The sequence below is a fragment of the Triturus cristatus genome, chromosome 7 (genome assembly GCF_964204655.1).
Source record: "Triturus cristatus chromosome 7, aTriCri1.1, whole genome shotgun sequence".
Lineage (NCBI taxonomy): Eukaryota > Metazoa > Chordata > Amphibia > Caudata > Salamandridae > Triturus > Triturus cristatus.
This window is the reverse complement of record NC_140590.1, coordinates 355,083,679-355,098,204: the sequence shown is the minus strand read 5'-3', so window position 1 is coordinate 355,098,204 and position 14,526 is coordinate 355,083,679. Positions and strand designations below refer to the sequence as shown.

At 41.8% G+C, this 14,526-nt stretch overlaps 1 protein-coding gene across 2 annotated transcripts in view; it reads left to right on the top strand.

Annotated features, from left to right (window-relative positions):
• The window catches only part of LOC146809656 (sulfotransferase 2B1-like), a 710,434-nt gene extending 696,432 nt beyond the window's left edge, over positions 1–14,002 (top strand). Inside the window, exon 7 of one of the 2 annotated variants that reach the window (XM_085616512.1) lies at positions 11,384–14,002. In XM_085616512.1, coding sequence (XP_085472638.1) covers positions 11,384–11,502 — 119 coding nt within the window. In that variant the 3' untranslated portion in view covers positions 11,503–14,002. The remainder of the gene's footprint in view (positions 1–11,383) is intronic. The other variant, XM_085616511.1, reaches the window with a different exon arrangement.
• The last annotated feature ends 524 nt before the right edge of the window (positions 14,003–14,526 follow it).

Sequence of the window (14,526 nt, the reverse complement as noted above, 5' to 3'; positions counted from 1 at the left end):
AAATCTCAGCGCATTGCCGAATTGCAATTGCGAGGGGTTCAATAAAAAAGGCGAAAAGAATAGGTGATAGAGGGCAACCCTGACGTGTACCCCGATTAACTGACACGGATCCCACTGTCGATGAATTAATGATAATATTGGCTTTAGCACCCGTGTAAAGATTGCGAATAAAATTAATAATAATTAATGGGATGTGGAAATATTGCAAAATAATAAAAAGAGTTTCCCAGACCACCAAATCAAAAGCTTTTTCCGCATCAAATAACATAATTAGAGCTGGAATCGCCTGTGTCTGAAAATAATCCAAGGCTTCCGAAAGGAAATGAGTATTAGTCATCAATTGTCTGCCAGCGATAAACCCATTTTGATCTTCATGGATCAGATCCGGGGCAATATGGTTGAACCGGATGGCTAGTAATTTAGTAAGAATCTTATAGTCCGAATTTAAAAGAGTAATGGGGCGATATGAATTAGGGTCCTTAGCGTCCTTCCCCTTCTTCAGAAAGCTGACCACCGTGCCCTCGCGAAACGAATCTGGAATGGAGGCTCCAGCGAGCATCGAGTTGATGAGTTGTATAAAAAGATCAGAGAGGGCGGGAAAAAAAACTTTAAAAAATTCGGCAGGTAATCCATCTGGGCCGGGGGCTTTTCCTGATGGGAGATCTTTCACTACCGATTGTACTTCTAGTAGGGAAAATTCACTGACCATATTAAATTGCTCAGATTCGGAAAGAGAAGGGATCACCTCCCTTCCCAGAAATGCTTTTAATTTGAGGTGATCGATTTCATGCTGATGACTGTATATTTTTTGATAATGAGAATGCATTATCCTACCTATCCCCTCGGAATCAGTCACATATTGATCAGTGGCGGGACAGATTAGACCAGAAATTAAATTGGAGGCGGCTTGTTCTTTAGCCTGCCAGGCCAGAAATCTCCCCGTGAAGTTACTTTCTTCATAGATTTTCTGATATTGGCGACAAAAAAACGCCTCTCCTTGCTCAAATAAATATGAGCGGAATTCGCGTTTAGCTTCATCTAGTTGATCTTTAATATTTCTAGAAGAATTTTGTTGGCGTAGCTCGCTTAGAACCTGAATACGTTGTTCAAAGGCGTTTTTTGTAGCCCTAACGGCAATAGACGTGGCAGCATCTTTTGTAATTATGAGTCCACGAATAAACGCTTTTAGAGCATCCCAGATAATACTAAGAGGGGCGGTGCCGGTATTACGAACTATAAATTCTGTAATCATATCTTTAAGTTCAGAGACCCATATCTCATCGTTGAGATATAATTTATTAAAAACCCATCTTTTGGAAGACCTTACAGTATCCCCTAAAATAAATTCCCTAATGAGCATAACGTGGTCTGAGAATACATTATGAACCGTGCTGGAATAGCCTAGCCTAAGATTACGTGAGGCTAGAACAAAATCAATACGAGATGAGGACTTAAATCTACTCGACCAGCAAGTATATTCTTTTTTAGAGGGATTATCTAAACGCCAATGATCGGAGAGATCCAGAAGTCTTTTATAATTAATAGAGATGGTCTGAAAAATGTTAGGTTTAAGTTGTTTTTTTTGTTGAGATGATGAATCCAGATTGGGATTCATTAAGACGTTGAAGTCGCCAGCGATCACAATATCCCCTGACACAGTCAATAAAGATTGAAACATCTCTTCAAAAACATTGAAATCATCATTTAATGGGCCGTAGCATTTAAGCTGCCGCTTTACTTGATGAAGCTGTGAGTAGTATTGCTTTTGGGCTGCGCTGCACATCCGGTTCTAGTTGAACGTGACTCCCAGTGGGCCTGCCATGGATTCATTGCCTGCATGTTCCAGGGCCTGCTCTTCCATGCAATTGTCTCGGAGAGGGGTGTCTCTGCCAGAACTGGTGCGGGCTGTGTAGTTCTTAAATGGTTCACATGTGGGAGGCTTGGTAGTAGCGCAGCAAGCGAGGCCCTCCCAATCCTCCATCCTTCAAGTGTTGCACACAAGCCTTGCAGAGACTTCACTCTCCCTGATGTAGACTAGGCAAGCTGCCCGTAGCCGTACAACAACTTTCGTTCGCAGAGGGAGTAGCAGATCCTGCCAGGAAACCATAGAATCCGCAGCTGTGAAGTAATTTTCACTGCATCTATTCTCCTCACCCAAGAGAGAGCGTGTTTTTCCAGGTAGCCAGGGTTGACCTGGTCTTACGAAGAAACTATTTAAAACAAGGCAGGGAGTCAGGCATTGGTTCAATACCTAAATCTGTTTTCATTATTTTATTATTGTTTATTAGGTTCTACAACAACCGCACAGCAGGACTGCAACATACAATCCTGCACACCATTCTTTTTTTATGTATTTACATTGTGCATTCTCAAGTTACAGAAAGCGCATAGGTCTGTACACGAACATCCCAGGACATGCATATGTTCAAACAAGCCCTTCTCCAGACGTGTCACAAACAGAGATAATGTCGTCCTCTGGGTGTTCATCTGCATTTGTGGCTTGAAGCCGGTTACGTTATAAGAAAACGAAAGCAGGACACCAAATCCGATTCAAAACACTTTGCATTTTGCACCACTGTTTCTGGCATATATCCACTTGGACTAGATTCGGGCTATTGCCTCGCATGTACAACCATGGGATCACATGACATCCAGTTCAATGGCCATCATAATTATTCGGCTGTTGTTACTGCCCTTACACCGCTAAGCAAACCCAGGGTTTCTTTCCCACAAAATGGGCAACTGCCCCTCAGCTTGTTGACAAGGCAATAGAACAACTCAAGAATGCAAGTTCAGAGCGTGACACAGCACTTACGGCCTGCTTTATATTGATGTATAAAAGCAAAATACATTCAAGTATTACATTTGCATCCCTGGTTTTACAAAGCAGTGTATGCTGGTGGCTCAAGAAAAACCCAAAGCTGATGAACAAGGCCGTAACCCATTCTCTTCATCAGTCAAGATGCACGAGGTATCCTCGTTTGCAAAAAGCAAGTTAAAATAAGAAAATGAAAATTGTCAGCCAAATAAGCCCCACAATCTGCGTAAGCAGAGGCGTAGGGAGGGCCAACCATACATTGATGAGGCTGAAGGCAGAGGCTAAATCGCAGGAATATTGCAACAAGAATTTATAATCAACAGCATGCACATTGCAGCAGCGAGTTAAACCCTGGCAGCAGACACTTTAGGGAGCCCATTTGTCACGAGCTAAAAACCCGGAAATATCAGTGCAGCCCCTCATCCTTCTGAGGTCGATAAATAATTATCAATAAATTGGGTATATGAAACATCGATTATTTATTGCGCCAAAAGACTAATGTTTCGGAAAAAAAACTACAATTTAGTTCAAACTGCAAACGAGTAGAAATGGTGATTTCTTCAACAGCAGCTGGTAAACAGAACTACACAGGCGAGTGACTGTCCCAATACATTTATTTTTACTGCGGCATTGAGCCAGCACACTCCTTTTTGAACTGGCACAGGACTTAAGTGACTAGAGAAGCGTGGCAGGTGCACAAATGCTCAATTGCCAACAGGCGATGTTGCACAGTGAGCATGTTGTACAATATCGTTCCGTGTTCTCAGTCGTGAAATAGATTTTGACAAGCATTATTTTGTGCAATCTAGGCACCACTTTTCTCATACTCTTAATAGAAAAAACTCCATATATTAAAAGCGGTCTTTGAGCGGTGGCTCGTATCCTTCAATACATTGCATTCCATGAATCTCTTGCAGACGAGCCCCTCATACACGCAGACCACTGCAAGCAGCAGATTTAAACAGCGGATGTTCTGCAATGAGGCTGCTACTAGAGTCCTTCTTTCAGTGTACACGACACTGACATTCTAGGCCCTTTAATGGATTATAAACGATCAGTGTTTAATGTGGGGGCTCTAGTCTCACGACTGATAGCAGAGGAGAGCTGGCAATGAGTGTGGAGATCTGGGGCTCAATCGTGTGCGATCAGGAGCTCAATATCATGCCGCGTGCGGCCACGCTAACTAGAAACAGAAGGGCCCCTGCGTGCCGCTGCTTGTTCCCACAAGGTGGATGCCGCCACAAGCACGAATGCTTGAAAAGTGCAGACCGATTCCAAAAGGTCATCTCCTAGAGCAGTGCATGTGCGCTGCGCTAAGCTTGATCTAAACACATATATAGATGTTCGTGTGTCCTGGAGGCTTACAAGCCTCAAGCTTCCAAAACTGCCCCCTTGGAAAGTTGAAGAACGTTACTGCCATGGGCACAGTTTACAATGTGCAAATGTCACTCTTTGGTGAGGGAGGTGCAAGGACAGAGAGGTGGCATGCAGATAAGTAGGGTGTGGCTTTAACATGCGAGCAATAAATGCCTTATTTGCTATAGTTATATTCTTCTATACCACGCTTTAAGGTGTATAATGTATATGGATAGTATTCATGTTTTAAATCAAACAGTTTTACTAGTGGTACAATACCTAAGGTGGCAACATGGAATGGTTTCCTTAGGCCAGCAGCAACCTGGGAGGCAGGATAAGTGGAACCCCTAGCTCAGGAGAAGGAAACCGGAGCCAGACGGCCCGTGAAAAGAGAAGATGGACCAGAAGTTCAAAGGACTACTAGATGAGCTTCTCTGTGTAATGCACGAAAATGCGTCATCCATCTTGGAACGGTGCCTAACCTTTAAATGGACACGGTTTGCAATAATAGGCAATGGCCCGGCTGGGAGAGTTGCCTCCTTTAGCCAGCTGCTACCTGTGGAGCATAGAAAGGGAGTAGCGCCCGGTGCTAGCCTGGATATGGGAGGATGAAAAAATACACTACGACAAAAGTGGTGCCATGCTATAACAAAAAGCGGCGCCTGTACCTAAATTTATGCGTATGGTGGCCCATGAAGGGCGCCATGCTGATAAAAAAAAAAAGGAAAGCGTTTCCTGCAACGGGCGGGCGTCATGACCCTTTTGTGTGGCCACACTGTGGTCTAGGGCTCTCACATCCAACGAGTGAGACAATTGTGGATACCGTGTCCCCGGGAGACCTGTACTCTTTCGAACTGCGCAGCACTACTGGAGCGAGCGAGAAACAAATTACATTAGACCCGGCTGCCAACCGCGTTCTATTCCTAGTGGAACCGTGTTTGAATTTGGAGCAATGTTCTTGCCTGAGACTGCCCTATCCCGAGAAGAGGATAAGTAACCCCGCCGGGTATTATAAGCACCTGAACACTTTGCAGTACTGAGGAAAAACAGCTAAGCTGGAGTACGAGTGGAAGTCGGACGAGCAAGGCCTGCAGTAAATCCTGCAGCTGCCCAAGGAGTCGCAGTCCCCGAGCATGTCCATGCAAAGACAATGCAACAAGTATTCTCTCGAGCTGGGGGCGGGTCTGAGTTCCCGGGAGTGCAATCCCCGAGACCTCTAGTACTGCCCTCCGGATGGCAGGACTAGTGTGGCAGGGTCTCAGCAAGGCCACTGGGTACAGGGTAGTAAATAAGTAGTGCCAAAGTAACAGAGAAGGCTGTAGAGTGTAAGAAAACTGTAGTTGGCCGGTGCTTCTGGCTCAAAAACGGATGTGATGCATCAGGAGCACCGGCAATTGGAGCAATAGGTTTGTGAACCAATGGAATGAAAGAAGGTGTAATTACACTCAGTAGAGTGATTGCAGACGGTCTTGCAGACAGCTAAAGCACGTTGATGCTCTACCTAAACACTAGCCAACCAATGGAGAAAACCTTTATGTAGAAAAACAGATTTGCTGCCTTTCTCAATGACTATCTTGTGTTCCTGTCTGACCATTTAGCCTTTTTTCAGCAGTTCTCTCACTTACAGTCTACCGTCTTACATATTACACCCTCCACCTCTGCATCTCCCCCTGGACTTCTCAAGTATTAGCATTGTCCCCCTTCTGCTCTTACCATTGTGTTGGGCCTCTCTATTCAACTCTTTCTTCCGATGCTCCTGGCATTGCTTACCCCCAACTCTCTCATTTCCCAAAACTCCATCTCCTCATTTGTCTCTCTTACCCTATCCATTCTGTCCACCCCTTCCCCTCTCTCTTGTTCCTTTCCCTTTTTTGGTGTATTAAAGACACCACTTTTACATGCAAAACATATTATGACTTACACATTTAGTAAAACATGCTTCCCATTAACAAGGAAAACCACAATAAGAAACATTTTAACATTTAACAGTCCTGCATTTAATGTGAAGTACATTGCAAACTTCTCTCATGTAGATGCATTGGGAATACTAGCACTGCAGATATTAGCTCCTGATTGAATTTTCTTAAAAATTCTTGAATCGTTGTACCGACTTAATACCCTCTACATTTTTCATGCTTTTCAATTTCATCACTCATTCTAATCCAAAGTATCAGCTGGAATGAGCATGATGCATTCCATTTGAAAACAATCAAAGTCTGCATTATATAATGACTCAAGACCAGCGGTATCAATCTTCTTTTTGCAGCAACTGCAGTGCATATTCTACTCAAGCATTGTTACCCACCTGCATTTACTGAAGGACACCTAATTAGAGGCAAAAGACATTCTTTACACAATTGAGTTTCTGATGAAAATATAAACATAGGGCAATTACAAAAATCTACAGATCTCTGAAAAGACACATTATGTTAATTTCTCAATGAGACAAGTGAGATCAGATTCTTCTAAGTCACAAACTCTTGAATGTACCACTAGATGATTTTGAATCACCTCCTCAGATCTCAGTGCCCAGGGTAGAAAACCTTTTAATGTAACAAACTGCTGGCACAGGTACGGATCCCACAGTAGAGGCTGCTTTCTTAATCCATGACAGTAAGGTACAATTCTTAATCACTTTATAGCAACGGTGAAGAGTATCCACATTAATGACTGAATTAATTTTACAATGATAATGTTTTAAACGAGACAACAAGATTTTCCTGAGTTGTAGCAATATTAATTCATGTTTTTAAGATAAGTGATTATTTTAAAAAGGATTTATTTTATATGTACATTGTGATATTTTTTATTAACTAATAACAATAAATTCTTATTTCGTATAATTCTAAACAGACAACAATAAAACTGAAGTAGACCCAGCAAGTATGAGCTCCAAATTCATTGAATGTTCTCCTCTGCTGTAATTGCCTGAAATGAAACTGCTTTACCTAGACATAATATTCATCTCCAAAGCAGACTCTCAACTTAATAAAAATTCAATATGGTTATCAGGAACAACAAAGCAGCCCTGCAACTCAACATTAACCTAATTTTTTAATCCAACTTTCAGCGACACACTGGAATCTCCAATGGGATTCCCAGGCAATGTCAGTCACTGATACTCCTCCTACCTTTCCAATCAACATCAGTTTGGTCACATGTAAACCTTCAGGGCCCGAAAGATCCTAATCACCAGAAGAGTCCCCAAGACTTTCATACTGTCTCCTGTCAGCTTTAACCTCTATATGGGCGCCCTTGAGTCCCTACTCACAGCATCAATATACTTGCAATGCCCAACTCTACCTGAAAGTCTCATCTACTCCAGACATGCAATACCTCAAACACTTCCTACACCTCATCTACTTCTGGATGGTCAGCACCATCTTGAAGCTCAACTCATCCCACACAGAATTCTTATTTGCCTAGAACAACAAGCAAAACATAGTACAAACCTGGCTCAATGGCATTAACCCTGACGTATTGAACCTAACTTTCTCTGAATGCTGACTCACTTGGATTCACCTTGAACACCGACCTCACCCCCAAGCAATCCATTGCCAAAAAACACAAAGATAGCCTGGTACCTGCTCTCTCGTCTAAAAAAAGCGAAACAGTTTCTTCCAGAAAGCGAATTCAGAGCTGTTGTGAAGCTATCGTATTCTCGCTTCTTGATGGTGATGACGTTCTACTCCTGGCTTTCCAGACTCCACACTTGTAAGCGTTCTTAAAAGGAGAGCCTTCATACTGCAGTATGCCACATCCAAGGCTGGAATGATCACACCATCCACATCCTGGCGGAACTACATTGCCTCCCCTTTCCGGCCCACACCATCTTCAAAACTAGAGGCATCATTTATAGACTCATCATGACCAGTATCCCCGATTACCTCAAGGACCAGCTCACCATTTCCGCTGGCTCTAGACACATCCACAGCCAGGCCACCATCAAACAAATACAAGGTAGTAGGCCTATTCCCTTTACCGATCTAGTATCTGGAACAACATTCCCTAATCCATAAAGACCACCCCAACACTGCTTCAATTTAGAAAAGAGTTGAAGATGCACCTCTTTATAAAAGCACTACATAACAATGTGATAAAAACCTGACATCTCATTGACTATAGGCTTGTTTTTTACATACATACATACATACATACATACATACACACATAAATAAATATATACACATCCCTTCACTAAAACCAGGAATGAAATTACTCCATAGTTAACTTTAAAGGACCTAAGACCATTCATGCAGGACTTTGATGCAGTAAACGCTATCCCCACAAATGCTAGCCAGTTTATCTTTTCCCTGACAAATACCCTTTTTCCACTCTACATGTTATCTCATGTTATCTCATTGTGTTGGTGGCCACTATGTAGTCTGTAATAGTTTTATCTCCAAATTGCCTATTAGAGATTTTAGCAGAGTTTATTTTGAGCGGGTTTTTGTTTGTGAGCTGATATTTTGCATTCAATGCACACTGAGATGTTTTTTTATGATCTAAAAGTACCGCATCATCAGGGTACAAAATAACACAAATAAGTCTGGCTCTTAATTTGTGTGTCACTCTTTCTGCCCATAGAAGTTCAATTATTAGGTTGCCGTAATAACATAAAAACATGGAAGGAGCTAGGACGTATTCCTGCCTTGCTCCCTTTGCATGGTGGTGGGTGAAGAACGTAGTTGTCTAATTTCACATTCAAAAAAACAGCACAGCTCAAAGCAAGGGGGTCTAAGGGAATTTTTTACCGACCACAACAAGATTTATTCCCCATAACATATATCAAAAAACAGTACGAAATCTTGGGGTCAATGAACAAAATGGTGAACAACCTTTACAACGCAACTATTACAACGCACTACACTTACAACAACATTTTTACAACGCAACATCCACTACAACGCATTCCATTACATCGCATGACACTACAACGCATGTTTAAAAACTACCTTTACAACGCATTCTATTACATCGCATACTACCTTTACAACGCATACCATTACAACACAATCCAACACTTACCCTACTGTTGCACCCCCTGGAGTTAGAATAGTAAGTTTTTACCCCTATACTATCCAATACTTACCTTAAATGCAATTTAATATTATGCGTTGTAATGGTATGCGTTGTAAAGGTAGTATGCAATGTACTGGAATGCGTTGTAAAGGTAGTTTTTAAAAATGCGTTGTAGTGTTGTGCTATGTAATGGAATGCGTTGTAGTGGATGTTGCGTTGTAAAAAATGCATTGTAAGTGCATGCGTTGTAAAAGTGTGCGTTGTAACGACATACATCCGAACAAAATATTACAAAAAGTGTGCCCAAGAACTACTAAAGCTTGATAAGCCTCACAGCTCCGAACCAATGACTATACCTCACAGCAAAAAACTGTGGGCATATCCCTTTAAAGGATGAAATCCCTCACTCATCAGAGGTGACATGCTTCATCATTTGGGAATCTCCTCCCAGAGGAAAAACCTAGTTCCTTTGGGGGCTACAACTTCTTCTCTACGAGGAAGGAGCTCAGGGATGTTTTCAATTGTAGGTGGAGTTGACTAAGTCCACAAATGATGAGCAACGATAATGTGAGGGAGGGCGCAGCGCAAAGCATAAATGAATGTGAAGAAAGTGCAATTAAAACTAGCTAGAGAGCGTAAATCATGTGCTTTATTCTAATACATTCTCTGCCAGAGTTAAAAAACAGTGCACCAGCGGTATAGATTTAAACCGCTTGGGTAGAGTGAAAAGTAATGGTCGACCTTTAAAGGGATATGCCCACAGTTTTTTGCTGTGAGGTATAGTCATTGGTTCGGAGCTGTGAGGCTTATGCAATCATCGCATTATTTTGTAGGCAGGGGATGAGTGAGCAGGGGCAAAAGCACAATGGACACAGACGATGAGCAAAAGCAAACACAATGGATGGCAGGAGGAGGGGGAATGTAAAGGGCAACAGAAGGTGGGCATGGAGTAGAGCAGAACACAGGGGAGAAAACAACGTATAATGATGAGGTGGCAAGAGAAGCTCAACAGGAAGACAGGCAGAAGAACATGCACTTTCATGGAGTGCTTTACAAAAAAGAAAAAAGCACATCCCAAAGAGTGAGCACTCATGCAAGAATAGAAGGAGTCAATCAGAGAGGTGGAAAACAGGGTGTGCTTTATTGAAGAGATAAAGACTAAGGAGCTGATTACGATGCATTCATAAAGGGCTCTGACCCTCGGTCGGAGCCTTTACGACCGCATCGTAATATGCTGGTCGTTTTCCTTTCCAACCACCTCATTACAAATGGAGGCAGTCGGAAAGGAATCCGCCGAGTCATTCTGGATGGCTTCAGATGGACTCAGAGTGTCGGTCCAATGACTGAGACGATGTCATGCGGAGGCACTCCTCCCGACATCATAATCAGCCACTATGTGGATGGGGTAAACCAAATAAAGCCTGCAAATAGAGAGCTAAACAATTAGTTAATTCTATTCATGTTCTTTCCCTGTGTAGATGTTGAAATTCAGAGACTTCAAATATGCTCAGTGGTTAGTCACTGAAGACCTCCCAAATTGTTATCCCCACAATTCTTTTCCTGTAAACTTTGAACCCCCCAAGAGTAGTACTCAAATGAGACCATCGAAACTGGCAGAGATTCCCTTTACCCCAGATTGCAAAGATAGGGACTGTTTGTGTTCCCAATTGACACCCCTCACGTATATTGAGGGGTGAAATATACTCATTATTCCTAAATATATTGCATAAACCATTTAGTTGTAATAAATACCCAAATATTTTATTTATTTGAACATGTATATGCTGTAAACAAGGTCTGATGGATGTCAGACCACTTCACATAAGCACAGTTTAATTAGGACGCACTCGCTGCATTAAACACACAATTTAAAGTACCAACTTTCATTTAGGCAAAGTATTTGCTTTACCCCGTTTTCAAGTGAATGGTGCAGAAATTATAGCTATGGTTAAAGGAAAGTTCTATTCACTACCTTAAAATATTCACTTGTTATGAAATTTCAACAGGTCTATAACATTTTGAACTAATACTTGACGTCTTTTGCAGCTTGTGGAAGTAAATCACAGGTGTTGCCTTATCTATTCATGCATGTCAATGTATCCAGTCTGTGTATGGCTTATTGTTTTTCATTTTATTTGTCGAAAAACGCAGTGATTTGAAGAGTCCTTTCTCCTTTATATCCTGCAGGAATCTCAGGAGACTGGAAGAACCATTTCACTGTGGCGCAGAGTGAACATTTTGACCGGGTCTACAAAGAAAAAATGAAAGGATTGGCTGGACGATTCCCATGGGATAAAACTGATTGAGTTGTGTCTAAATGTACAGCAAAATTGTGTCTAAAATGCAATAAGAAGTTGTTTATAGAATTGGCTTATATTGATATTTTCCTGGCTCTCCGGCCCCCATGGACTTTCAGAGCACCAGACCATTTTTCCTAGATGTGCTGGCAAAACTAGAAAATATTTTGCATTTGTAGGTAGTAAAATTATTGCATTCTTCATTTTCAACTACATAAATTAACTAATTTGCTCTATTGTCAAAAAACGGTACTACTAAAATCCTCTACACATTGGTTTACCTCAAAAACAACTAATATAATTTGAGCTAGTGTAGATTAGACAGATTTGGAACTTTATTATAAGTTATTCGTTATATTCCGACCAGTGCGTAAAACTTTGTTCACTTACAGGTCGGAATTACGAGTTCAAGGTTAGAGTTGTCTACTAGTCTTGTCCCTGCATACTTGCTGTGTGTTATGGGTGGGTTGCAAATGAGACCGTCACCCAGGGGATGCTGTGTAATAAACTGACAAGTTGGCAATTAGAGAACTTGCCACAATCATCAAAAATCATTGATTTATCAATAGACTTACAGGACGTTAGACTAAGTGGAGCATTTTTCTCCTCTCTAACCTTGTACATTCCAGCCTCATCATATCTGACCTGTACAATGAAATGCTATAAGTCCACTCTCTGAACAGAGATACCAAGAATCCTAGAGATCCCACTACAGGGAATGATTCCCGCAGTGGCATAGTAGAAACTTAGGGGGCTACTGCAAGAAATGGCTAGGGGGCCCTCGCAATACCTAAACCATGGAATAGCCAACCACACAGTTAAAGTACTTCACTTCTACCTCCTGCATCCACATGTCATTAGCGAGAAAGAGAAATCAGATCGCCATGTCAGATCAGCATACTCTGAATCGTGTTATGTTCATATTTATAAGAATAATAATCAGTGTTGTTTACAAAATTGAAATTTAGGAGACGACTGTATATGAGCCTCCCTGATGCTTAAATAAGGGATCAGATTTAACAACAAGCATTTACAATGCAATGGTCTCGGCAATGTTAAAGTTAGAGCTATTGGCATTGCTCATGACATTATTTTTGTATGTTTTAAAAAAAAAAACATTTAAAGAAACAGCTTTGTTATTTACAATGTCAATAGCTTAATCACTCAAATGCGGGAACTATTGCATTTGCACACACACAGAGCCACCCACCCACAGAGCCACCCACCCACACACACACAGAGCTTAAAATGGCCCTTACAGTGCAGGGGTATCTGCAAGTGCTATCGACAACTATGTGGCAGTGTGTGCAGATACACTTCAAGACGTGGGCAAATCACCAGTGAAAATGGACTTCCACCCCGATCTATTCTACTGATCTATTTAAAAGTCTCTCCCTTTCTAGCACCTCAATCGTCTAATCCAAGTGTGAGTTCAATGATTTTCGTGGTCCCGGGCAAGACATATTTCAACTGCTCTGTGAGACCCTGTTACAGTTTAAAATATTATTTAGAAATGTTTGACACAGTGGGGGCTTTAATGATCACAGAATAGGTAAAAACAATTGTTCCAAACCGGCCCCCAAAAATGTGTGTACCCTGGACCCCTCAAAAATCATCAAGATGTCAGTGTGTGCTCTGCGAGGGCGGGGTGGGGGGGGGTAGTCACTTGCCTTACCGTCAGCCGGCCTAAATGCTAAATGGAACCAGCAGTAGGGTGACCAGATTAAAAAAAACAAAAAAGACAACAACAAAAAACGGTTAATTTAAAAAATAAAACAAGGACTAGAATGTTTTCATTAGCGAAGGGGCGCAGAATGACAAAGCACATAGACCTAGAAACACAAATGCACATTGGAAGGGGGGGGCCTAACCGTTCACAATTACCACCTTTCATCTCATACTTTGCCTTCAACGTCCTCCTCCGACAGGACCAACTCTCCCTCTGAATACAAGAGCTCCCGTGGCTCACACAACCAGAAACTTCCCTCTTTCTTCCCCTAATTTAACATTGCGGGCAATCGTTCTTAAATCACCAGCTCCCTCCTTGTAATATATCACAACGCTGTTACAAAACAGACTCTTCTTTCAGAAATTATGACCCCCAAAACGCACCAGTAGTGTACCTACCGAAGTGCGCTCTTAAGGATCTTCTTTCTACCACCAGGTTTCCCTGCCTGTCATATGACAGACGTCAGTTCAAACGTCACGTGAACACTTCGAGCTCCCGGCTCAGTAAGAGGGAGGACTCGCATCGAAAGCAAAGACGGGCTGCGTAATGAGGCAAGCCGTTGTAACATGCGACTGAGATGTATGAATATTGAATATCCCAAGGATTTAGATCAGACTGTTAAATAAATTATAACAGATAAGTGCCTTATTTCTAGAGCATTTTATTTACATGTGTTAAATTCAGTCAAACATGAGCACGAGACCATCTTTTTTTTAAACAATTTCTCGCACCAGTTATACTTCTAAATATACCAAAGGATGCCTTCATTGTTTCAATTTATGTGAAAAGATAAACTTTTTGCAAGACACTGCAAGACTAATCGGAAACTTCAGCATTACAGAAAGACATTAGGCTTACGTTTAAGATGGACGCAGTTTTGTTAGGAGCCAGTACAGATTGTCCTTTTTTAATGTCCATTTTCACTGTCACGTTTCAGCAACAATGAAACATGATATGTATTGTGCTGCCACCGTGAAGAGGTAGAGAGACCGCTTTCATTTCTCTAAAGTCCAAAACTTCCTCTTAGTTTCATTCACAGTAGAATCTGGTGGCAGCGATCCATTAAGTTACTTGCGGGCCAATTAGTGCGCCTCCGAGCGGTATTTTGAAGCCATGTAAATAGCTCGGTTCAAATACAGCCAGCTGTTTTGTACTTGGTGCATGCTTGCGTACTCCCAGTGAGTGGACCGGCGTGAGCAGGACTGGTAAACGCTTTCTACATTGATTTAAGGGAGCCTACCCTACAAAACCACGCTATTGCAACGTCTTTGGACACTGAAAAGTCTGAGAGATACTTCACAAAC